This window comes from Cyprinodon variegatus, unplaced genomic scaffold (genome assembly GCF_000732505.1).
Source record: "Cyprinodon variegatus isolate N-32 unplaced genomic scaffold, C_variegatus-1.0 Scaffold42, whole genome shotgun sequence".
NCBI classification, from domain to species: domain Eukaryota; kingdom Metazoa; phylum Chordata; class Actinopteri; order Cyprinodontiformes; family Cyprinodontidae; genus Cyprinodon; species Cyprinodon variegatus.
Genome location: NW_015150495.1, coordinates 1,814,931 through 1,826,443, shown reverse-complemented (window position 1 = coordinate 1,826,443; position 11,513 = coordinate 1,814,931). Strand labels below are relative to the sequence as shown.

At 37.6% G+C, this 11,513-nt stretch overlaps 1 protein-coding gene across 1 annotated transcript in view; it reads left to right on the top strand.

Annotated features, from left to right (window-relative positions):
* cnksr2 (connector enhancer of kinase suppressor of Ras 2) overlaps window positions 1–11,513 on the top strand; it is a 90,591-nt gene that overhangs the window by 52,289 nt on the left and 26,789 nt on the right. Inside the window, exons 10-14 of the mRNA XM_015370159.1 lie at window positions 922–1,034; window positions 1,123–1,277; window positions 1,549–1,638; window positions 4,291–4,505; window positions 10,723–10,774. Of these exons, the coding sequence (XP_015225645.1) occupies window positions 922–1,034; window positions 1,123–1,277; window positions 1,549–1,638; window positions 4,291–4,505; window positions 10,723–10,774 (625 nt within the window). The remainder of the gene's footprint in view (window positions 1–921; window positions 1,035–1,122; window positions 1,278–1,548; window positions 1,639–4,290; window positions 4,506–10,722; window positions 10,775–11,513) is intronic.

The window sequence follows — 11,513 nt, the reverse complement described above, 5'->3', positions numbered from 1 at the left end:
TAAATTAATTAATTAATTAAGTCCAGTGGATTGTTTTTTTTTTTCTTTTTTTGGAAAGTCTGTCTACACGTTTGTCCTACTGTACCCTTTACGTTCCTGATACTTTCTTTGGGAAAACTTTACTTGTTATGAAATATTTGCCTTTAACAAAATCATTTACATGTTAACTAGACTTAGACTTTACACAGATTTATTTAGTCATTTTTTATACACAAGTGTAAACAACAACAGTTCTCTAGACAATTTCTGTTTGGTTACCAAAAGCAGCTCCTCAAACTGTACAATTGAGTTAAATTTCTAATAAGTTAATGTTTACAAAGACTGGACTTTTCTTTAATTTAAATGATACCTCACTTGTCCAAATGTATCACACTGTCAGGAGGTTTTATGTAATTGATGTGTTCCTGTTTTTCTTGGACTATAAATGTGAAGATTTTTAATGACTCTTCAATTGGGTAAATACATGCAAACATAGCTTTGCAGTAACATCATAAAAATAGGTTAAGCTCATAAATATGGAAAAATGTCTGCAAATAAATACTTGCCTAATAGTTTCAGGCAGGATTTGAAAACAAACATTAGCTCCAAAGGCCAATTTGTAGCCTTAAATCATCTAGATGGATGATTTCATGACTTTTACGTTATTTCAACTTCATAGCATATATCTTCCAGACTTTTAGATTTTGTGCTCTGTAAATGAAAGAAATTATTTTTTTGCACACTTCCAAAGTCACCGGTTATCTTGTAAGAGCAAATGTGTGCACCTCTTGCCATCTGTAAGGTTGAGGACCTGTCATGCTGTGGGCCTGTTTCTTTATACTGGATAGATCTTTAGGGTGTAGTGTACCAAATATCTCTTAAGCAGAATTTTATGGACTTCACCAAAAAAACTAAAAATGTTCTCCTTCTTTTGTTATCCAGCCAACCAGAAGTCCAGGCAGTGGCTCAGCCACACCCTCAGGCACGCCCACCAAGAGCTCGGCTCTACAGGAACTCTACATCCCACCTCCACCTGCTGAGCCCTACACACCCAGGTACCTCCTCTGCTTCTTCTTAAGGATAACTACAGCCTTCAACATGCTCATATCTTCTGATGAGTGCCTGCCTCTGGTTTTGCCATAGAGATGAGACAGGAGCCTTGTCTGGAGATGAAGCATCCCGTAACCGTGGTGGCATCAGTGCTGCCAAACGCTCTGAATCACCAAACTCCTTCCTGGATCAAGAGTCTCGCCGGCGAGAAGAGGAGGAGCCAGTGTACTGCACCACGCCCACATATGGTCCGCAGGTTTTACCCACAATGCATCACCACCTGAGTTTAGGCCTGTTCTGTAGACGGAAATCAATAATTATTAGAAAGGAAATCCACTCATCAGACATTCATGAAGATTGTTACAAGGGAGAAATTTACAATTCGTTTTGTAATAAAATCCAAATCATGCAAAATTAAGTTATATTGAACTGAAAAAATTCTTTCAAAATGAAAATGGAATATACAGGCAATTTGGAAAGCCAATAATGAGGACATTTTATTCTAATGTGCACTTGTAGGCAGGCTGAGGCCCATCTCCATGCCTGTGGAGTGCAACTGGGTGGGCGACTACGAAGACCCAGCCAAGCTGAACAGAGAAACCCGCAGAGGTGAGCGCACGGGTTCGTATGCGTCTCCAGAGGAGCAGGTTGGGTCCCGGTAAACGTTCCCATTTGTATGAATTACAGAGCCATCAGCTAGTATGCAGATCTGCAGACCTCTTTTCTACTACCCCCTGTCATTAGCAACACAGAGGAACCAAATAGAAGCTGATGAGGAGCGAAGGAGGTAAAGAGGCGCAGAGATAGCCGGCTATGACAAAGGCAGAGGAAATGAAAGGCAGCCATGAAAGAAGAAAAAAAAATGAAGAACCAAAAGAAGAGGAGATGAGAACAGACAAAAAAAGGAGTAAAAAAGATCGTTCTCTCTGACCTCCACCTGAATCACTCACACAGTTTCCATGGAGACGCTGACAGCTTCTCACTTTCCTCCGGTCGCTGCTTAGCAACCCTGGTAAGGACAGGAGGGAGGAAACTGCAGAGGGAGTGGAAACATCAGTTTATAGGGAAGGTGGAGAGAAGTTTGAGAGGTGGAGGGGATGCACGGAGCTAATCCAGTGAGCAGCTATAGTCCTGACAGATTACAACACTGCTTTCATTTATAGGATCAAACAATAAACCCAGGTGGAGGAAACCTGTTTGATGGCAAAGAGTAATTTGATTTAATTTCTATATTTAAGGGCATTATTTTCAACTTAAAAGAAGCTGCATAAAAATGAAACTCTTTGTAAAGGCTATCGACGGGTCTATCTGGGTCGGCCTATACCTCAGCCTCTTCCTGGTCCTTCCAATATTCAGCACCATAGAAGAGGAGAGGAGCAAAATCCAGCAGCCGAGCAGCTGTGATGGTCCAACCACATCCTGATTTGTTTTTCAGAATCTTTCCAAGATGCTGTTAAGCTGTGAGGTGGACGACTTAATGTCATTACTGAGAGAAACTGAACTTTTGTGTACATGAAAGAAGTCTAAGATGGGTTTTAGCTCATGAATAATAGGAGCAACAAAAAAAATTGTTGCTCTTTTATTGTGACGTGTATATAATGTATACACACACATCGCTACAACAGTATAACCAGAGATGTCAAAACTATTAATGTCTATCACTCAAGTAGAAGTAGGATTCCTACTGTTGTAGAGGTTAGAGTATCAAAGGAAGCTTTTTACGCAAGTTAAAGTGTAAACATATCATTTTTACTACTGCTTAAAGTATAAAAGTAAAAATAATGCAGGAAAAATGTTAAGGACAGATGCTTAAACTTTATACTGGTTATGGCGCCACTGTATTAAAGGAAAATGTTTCTACAATTCTGGATGATAACTTCCTTATACTTAATTCTCTTAGTTTTATGAGTAATGACAACAGTCTCAAATTTAACTTGCATCATCTTAAAAATGAAATATTTATTTTGGTATTTGGTGAAAAGCACGTACGTAACGTAATAGTCTGGATAAAATAAATAATTTTCATGGACTTTATTTTTTTTAAATACCAGACCATAACAAGAATGGACATAAATGAAACAAAACTAAAGAATCTATTTTTGAAATCTAAGGAGTAGAAAGTAGAGATAATTGCAAAAAAAAAATGCAAGGAATACAAGTCAAAAGTTGTCTAAAAAAAATTCCTCCAATGAAGTATAGATAGACAAAATTTCTACTTTAGTAAGGTAATGAGTGTTTGTACTTTGTTACTTAAAACCTCAAAATACAGCTATGCTGCAAAAAATGCTTGTTAACGAGCAAGCATTTACAGTATACCAAATTATCTGCCAACAAAAAGGTATACATTTAAAAAGTATTTTTTTTGCTATTGAATATGTCAAAATATAGTTGTGATTGTGGAAATTAAAAGGTTTCTATCGCTCCATCACAAATGTAAATATGTTGAGTTTTTATGGACCCAGTGATGTCAAATACCAAGGTCAGACTAGCCTTAGACAGAGCTTAGGCTAACCTAATGTAAGGGAAAGGATGAGTATGTTGGAAACAGCTGGTGTCCAGTGTTTATTAGAAGAAGGGGAGCAGAGGAAAATTCAGAACAATCGTACTGACATGAATAATCTAAGATCTCTCTCTTGTAAGGATCAAACCTTTTTGAAGAGTTTGCTAAAGCAGAATCTATATTTACTTGCAGTAAGGGATTCCACACTGAAAAGGTGTGTTTGTTAACTTTTGCTGCCGTTTGTTTCTGATAACACTTTTAAAACCCCATGGCAAGGTAAAAAAACAGAGATGGCGATCTTTCGGATTAATGTCTTTCTTATCAAGTGATGTCGCCCAGAGGGGATCGGTACCTCATTTTTTAACCAGGGCTGCTGAGTTCAGCCTCTCTGCTACATGTTGGCAGCTTTAATGCATCGTCAAGGTTTAGATAAGGTGAAGATGACAGTCCTTTAGTTTGATTTTGACTGCTGGCAGACTTCCTGTTTTATTAGGTTTATTTTAGTGCTCAAACTGAAAAGAGATGTAGATCACATCACAAAGGAGGCTTGTGAATATAATTCATCCCCAGATAAGCCAGTATTGATGTTATCATTATTGGTTCAAATTTAAATACAATTACCTTTTTTTGAATCTGTTCGTCTTTAAAATGTTTTAATGAATCCAGAAAACTAGAGCATATTTATACCTAAGTCAAACACAATGGAATGGTTTTGAGAATCTAAAAGAATGAGTGTGATACTGATTATTCGTGTTTTACAGATGCATCATTGTTACGTTACGTAGGCTTGTCCACTGGGGACGAGCGTACCATCTCTGAGGACTACTCTTCACACACGGCTCGGCCAAATAAGCGAACCAATGACACTGCGAAGCGTGCTAAAAGGCGGAGCCACCACAGCCAAAGCCCCTCCCACTATCTTCTTCAGACAAATCAGAGGGAGTCTCCTCCCAGAGAGCAAACCTCTATGTATCATGTAAGTCTGGACTTCAGCATTTTCTCTTATTTTGTTTCTTTTTATTCTTTCTTAAGCCTCTTATTCTGCCTTTCATGTTGCTGTTTTATTTTTAATCTCAAAGGGATTACACAAAGTCAAGACAATTTTACACTGCTCATATTTATTTATTTATTCACTTATTTTTTTTATTTACTTATTTACCAGACCAAGAACTATATTTATAAAGAAGAGAAATAACAAGGGAAAAAAATGACACCATCACAGATTTGGCTATAGAAGTACAATTTGTATCACCCCTCTTTTTCAACTCCTGCCCCTCATGTCCTGATGTTATTATTTGTGTTTTGGGAAAAATGTTGTAATATTAATCTTCTATCTTGGAACAAATTTTTGACTCATACATATAAATGTGTTTATAACATTTTAAAGGCATTTAAACCTGAAATATGTCAATTTAAATACAAATAACCATAGAATTAGCAATCAACTTCGATTAATTCATGCTTGCTTACCTCAACTAATTTCTATTAACATTTGGGGGTGGAAGAGGGGTTATTGGGTAAAATAATTTTACAGTTAATCAGGGATATACCATAAACCTCCCATATCAGCACTGGTTGGGGAGGTTAATCTGGTGGAGCTTTATTAAGGTGTTGTCAGGTGAGGGGGAGCCATATAAGTTTCTGTGTTCGTTAACGAAGAAGTCAGGCTACTGTAGATTCGGTAAAAGTAGTATAATTGTTTTTTAAATATGTCCATCTGCCACTATCTATATAAGGGAAGCACTTTGCCAATTTTATTGAAACTGTCCAGTTGAGAAAATATATCATCCATCCATTCACCCAAGGTGGGTGCACTTTTTATGTTACTTATTTAGGACCATTTTGGAATATTTACAATCCCTCTAAGGACCAACAGACCCAATGGGGACCGAAGGCTGGTCCTGCTGTATTTTTTTCCTGCTTTTATTGTCATTACACTGTAACAAGTAGAGAGCAACGAAATTAACTCTGCATTTAACTCATCCCCTTGGAGGGCAGTGGGCTGCCATTGTGTGTCGCCAGGGGAGCAGTGTGGAACGTTATGTAGTTCTGAACTGGAATGTAATCTGGTTGTCTTGTGGGGTGCCTCAAAGGACGTTTCAGCTGCTGGCGTATACAGTAGTAAACTGAACTCAAGATGAAACAGTAAAAAAAAAAAAAACATGCTTTAACCAAACCTGTAAAAAAAATCTGTATATTTATGCCTCTGACACAGTTTTGACACCAATCCAAGCAATGTAGGAGGTCCGGTTCTTTGCCGTTAAGCCGTGCTGTCCACATGATTTTGTCAAAGGAAAGTTGACTCAGGAATGCAGCTTTGATCACACAGTCTTTATTTCATGGTTTGTGCATGTTCTTTTAAAACCGCATCAATATTTCTTCTATTCAAAGTAACTTCAAACAGCAAATAGATTAGTCTTGTTAATTTATCTGAGCCTGCTCCTGGCAAATCTGTTTAGGGAGAGGCTTGGAAGAACTTTCCATTCTTATTAAGTTAAGTCTTATTATGTTAAGTGACACCAGAAGCTTGGTTTGGCTACTCAAAAGAATAAATGAAAATGTCTTAAGCAGCAGGCGCGATAAGAAACCACCACAAGTTATGCTTCTAATGCTCTGACTGGTGGTCTGTCAAAGATTCTAAAACGGATATGGCGCACCTGTTTTGCGTGTGTGTGTTTGTGTTATACAGTACATCTGTGCTATGTGTATTTTGGCTTGGCTGGGTTGGGTTCGTCAGCTCTTGTTTTGGTCACAGCTATATGTCCTGTTTTATACCATAATACTACAAAGATATTGGCAGACCTGTTTTTGATCAGTCACAAATGTTAAAGTGGAAGCCATACAAGATGGCTGCTCATGTGTTTGGTAAAGCATAAATCATGCTATTATTTATCCTACAGACAAAGTTAGGTCTGAAGATAAAAAACAAAAAAGCCTAACTACAGTATGTTTCACTTTTACTATGCACATCCAGAATAGATTTTTTTTAGCATATATACAATAAAAAAGTAAATTGAACCCATAGGAACATATTAAACAGACCTAAAATATTCCAGAAGGTCTTTCTCCAATCTAATTTAAAAAAAAAAGATGCATATTAGTCATTAGGTGTGTTTCCATTAACCAAACTGCAAAAATTGTAAATAAAAAAAATCAATCTTCTAATTGAAAAATTCTGCAATTCCTAGAAAGGCTCGCATTTTTCAATAAAACATGTAAATGCTTCAATGGAGTAGTTTTTAGGTTATATCGTAAAGGTCATATTTTGCAAAACTGCAATGGAATCACTTTTCTTATCACACCAGTCACGTGATCTGCAGCTGGACTTCACTGCCTTATAAAAAGACGAAGAAGACCGGAATAACAAGACCGGATGATGGTACCCTTTGTTTGCCCTTGCTACCCCTTGATGGTAGCCCTTGCAGTGCACTCGTGGACCACTAGGGCCAATATCTTTGTAGTATTATGGTATAAAGCAGGACATATAGCTGTGACCAAGAGTACCCCTGTCGCTACCTGATCTGTACTGAAAGCACGATCTGTACCATCAGCTCATTTGTGCATGAGCAACCGATATACATCCGAGTTTCCACAAATAATTTAATAATGGTACTAAAATTACTTATTTCTATCCGTACCTGACTAAAGAATTCTAATAAACATCTTTAAAAATGTTTTATGACTTTTTTTGAGACAATTTTTATACTTTTTACAGATGATTAAACCATCTTTATCTGCATTTTAGTTGTTTCCTTCTTTAGATTACCGTATACATTGCATACTATAAGGTTAGTATGAAAGGAAAAAACAAAACTTGAAAAGACTAGATTTGTGTTTAAATCCAAAGCCAAAAATGTTAGCTACCGGAAATAGCATACAGTAGGATCCCATTTCCGGTTCAGATCAGGCAGAGATGAGTGATAAAACAGAAAGGATTTTAAGGCATCTATTTTTTCAGGAAAGACATTATTAACCTTAAACACATTATAGTTTAGTATGCTTACTATTTTTGGGGAGGAAAAAATTTAATTTAGGTCTTTTTTTAGAAATTATAATCCAGGGTGACCTGGATGTATATCTGGTTGTTCATGCGCAAATGAGCTAATGATACGAATCGGGTAGTGACACTCCCTGTTGGGAATCACCGAGCTACTCCACTAAAACATTTTCTCACTGACCTGTGGCGAAACACTCAAATAAATACTTACATTAAATAAAAATAACAAAACCTGCGGTCGGCAAATATAAAATTTTATATTTTGGTACTTTTCACCACAGACGCACAAAAAAAACGCCATATATTCACTTTACAACTACCTAACTTTTTGCAACTTACTAAATAACGTGAAAGGAAAATCAATGACAGCCTGGCCTGCTTCTTAAGGCTTACACTTGGGAGTCCCAGCACTCTCACCCATCGGTAGGTAGGGAGTTCTGCAGCTCTGAATAGAACAGAAAATATCAGTAGGATCATAATCTGGATGAACTGACTGCATTTTGAATTTGACCTTCTAGCTCAAAACATGTTAAAACTATTTATCATCCAACTCATCTAAGCAAATAAAGCCAAGCCAATCTCTAGATTGCAATGAAAGAACAGACGTCTGCCGCAGAGTATCCAGAGCTCAAAATGCACAGGCGTCCAAGTAGAGATGCCTTTTTGACATCAGTGTAAATGCAGCTTTGACCTTGCAGACCTCTTAAGCCTCAGTGAAGGTCAGAGATCATCATTAAAAAAGGAAAAATGGAGATTAGACAAAAAAGCCTGCATAGGAGATTTTCAAGAAACACTTGATTGCTAAAAAGAAAATAATGGCTTGTGTCACCAAAAACTGTTTCATTAAAAATTATACCTGATTGACAAATTAGAAATCTCTGGGGGATAGTGTGTGTTCAGATTGGAAACAGAATGTCATTGCAACAGTCAGTAATGATGCAACTTTTCTTTGTCAGGACCTGGGTGACTTGTAATGAATGGAACCATTATTTCTTGTCTTTAGCATCAAATCTTGGAGGAGAATCTGATTACTTAAAGCTTCTCCAAACTTAGATTATACTGCTGGACAATGATATTTTAAATATACAAGCAAATCTAAGTCTAAATCGCTAAGAAGACCCAAACTAAAGCTTTAGGACTGTCTTGGGAAAAGTCTGCTTTTCAGTCTCACTGACAGAATGACAGAGAACCAGCTAGAATACTTTAGTGGGTCCAATTTCTGTCTTTTGCCTGATTTAAGTGGAACTAAACTTGAATCTTGCTGCAGTATTTCTTCAGTCAAACTGAGTCTGTACTTAATTGCATTAGCATTGTGCACAACTGTAAACTGTGGATCGAAACTATCCTCAGTCAGAAAACTTCTCATTTAAATTCACCTTGCATCTGAACATCTCCAACATTCCTGACAAATATTTCAGCTTTGACCCCCAACTGAAATCTCTGCAGTCAAGTGTGACTCTGGCAAAGGCTGACTTGTTGTTATCCCCCTGCCACATTCATGACATCTGTTCACCCCGTCTGTCCGTCTGAGTTCAACACTCCCTGGTCCAGACTGGCTGGTTCGACCAGCAGTGACCTTACATGTCTTGTCAGAATCTCTTTGAAAATGAGAAACATCTGCATGTTTTGTATTCCGGGTTGTGCCTGCGTGGCAGTGGCAGCATGCGTGATGCTCTGATGACAGATGGCGTGTCGGTGGGAGTGGGAAGGCCCTCGTCATCTGTCCCTCTGCGTCTGCGGCTGTTAGTGGCTGCGCTGCGTCTCCTGAGATGTGTAATACTGTGACATCAGAGCTGGTCTGTTGCCCCATCTGATCCACTGAAAGATTTAATGTAAACACGGGGGTCAGGATTATGACGATGTATAAACCTAAAATTAGCACACTTTGTATCCAAAGATATTCGTCACTCTAACTAATACATACAGTAAATACACTCATATACAGCATGATGTGTTAAATACATATATTTTGAAATACCTTTACATGATGTACTACTATATACAAGTAAATATCCGTAATTTCCAACATTTCAATGTAAATTACAGTCTATGATTACAGCATATGTCACTGAGTAACATTACTGTTTTTTGTAGTCTTTGCGTTTTGTATTTTAAATCAAATACGTACTTATAAAATGTTATACAAGCAAAATATTGAATTTCTATGGGCATCTGAACGGCAGGCTTTCTAAACCTTATTTTGTTTAAAACAATGCATTCACCTGAATTAAGAAATTTATTGTGATTATAGTCTGTGTTTAAATAAGACCTCTAAATTTGCTTTACTTATTTAATTCATGTTGCAGTTGTTCCATATTTGAAACACATTTCTATCACGGTTGTCCTTGTCTGCAAACAGCTGCTCTATTTTTCTTTCTTCTCGTAACATTCCTGCATAACTTACATTTATTTATTGCAAATTACATATTTTCAAATTAATTTATATCAACCTTTGCCTGTCTGTGTGAAGAATAGTATCACCTCAGAGGATTTCTTGCATTTATATAACAATTACCAACAAAGCTTTTAATGTGATTCTGTGTGGCACATTTATTGTGACAGTACTGATTTCTATTATCTTTTCAAATAAAGATAGAAGTCTGCTGTACATTTATGAAGATAAAAACATAATGAACCCAAAGTTTTTCTTTTAGATGAAAAAAAACATTTAATATAATCTGTATATTTTGGCCACATATTTGAAGTAATAGCTTTGGGTGATCAACTCAAAATGAGGGATACCAGAACCACTATTTCTTTCTGTGTACCAACTGTAAACTGTAGCAGTTCAGTCCTTTTTTATTGTCACATTATAAAATAACTAAAACATGTGAACCGTTCTCAGATGTTATTTATTTATAGAGCAGCCACCCCAGCCTCAGCTTCCCACACTTCCTCCATCACCTGGACGTCCTATTGTGCCACCTGAATGTTACCCCTCAGCCCTCCGTTCTATGTTTAGACGTGTGAAAGCGGCTCGCTCTGACTCCTCCAGCCCTGGCTGTTTATGTCTGAGTGTGAGAGGACATAATGAGAGATGTGTTACTGTCCTTCATGTCTGTTTTCTTCAGCCTCCTCTCCTTGTGTCCTGCCGCCTATAAGAGCTGTCATCTTTTATATCCCAGGATTCACTGCACTGAACAAGTTCCACTGATCCGTCCTGACAGCATGCTCTGTCTCCCTGTTCTTTCCTCAGACATACCAGCAGTCATCCTCTTTGCAGGCGAAGAACAGGAAGAAGAATAAAGGTAAGGGGTGCTGACTCCTCTTCCTCCCCTTGGGCAGAAGCCTTGGTCACTCACAGGAAAATGTTTGGAGTATGCAACTTTCATTTAATATGTATTTTAATAAATTCTCCTTTATCCCTGAAAAGCAGTTTGTATGTTTTGCAGTGCTATGCTGCTTTTGCCTAAAAAAAGCAATTTTGCTAAAACATCACACCAGTCTCTCTCATGTTGTAGCTCCTGAGAAACCAGCAGGTTCTCTGTTGTTGAGATTCCTAAGCAAACAACAATCAGATTATGTATTGTAGGCGACTATCATCCAAAAATTTGTCACTGAGAGGAGAACAGGGATCTGTTCGACGCACTGAATCCAAGGAGGAAACAAAGCTTTACTGCAGTTAGGGATGTTTATTGTACACTTTTTCTGTGAGGCATTGTACAACAGGTAGATTTGCAGACTTATTTTGCTTTAAACTTGCGGTCAACAGAAATATTGTCACCGTGCCTTAGCATCTCTCTGAATCAAACAAACAAACAGCCTCAGAGCAGATCCAGGTGATATTCATTAGACAATCATTCAGCTCCAGACACATGCTAACACCCACTTATAGCTCCACCCACACATGCCCATACATACCTTTAACACCTGCACCCTACCCTTAGAGACTTGACAAAAATGCATCCTTGCCTCTACATGTATCATGCACATTCAAACACCTCAGCAACATGTGGAGTAAATGTGAATTTCTATTTAATTAGGAAA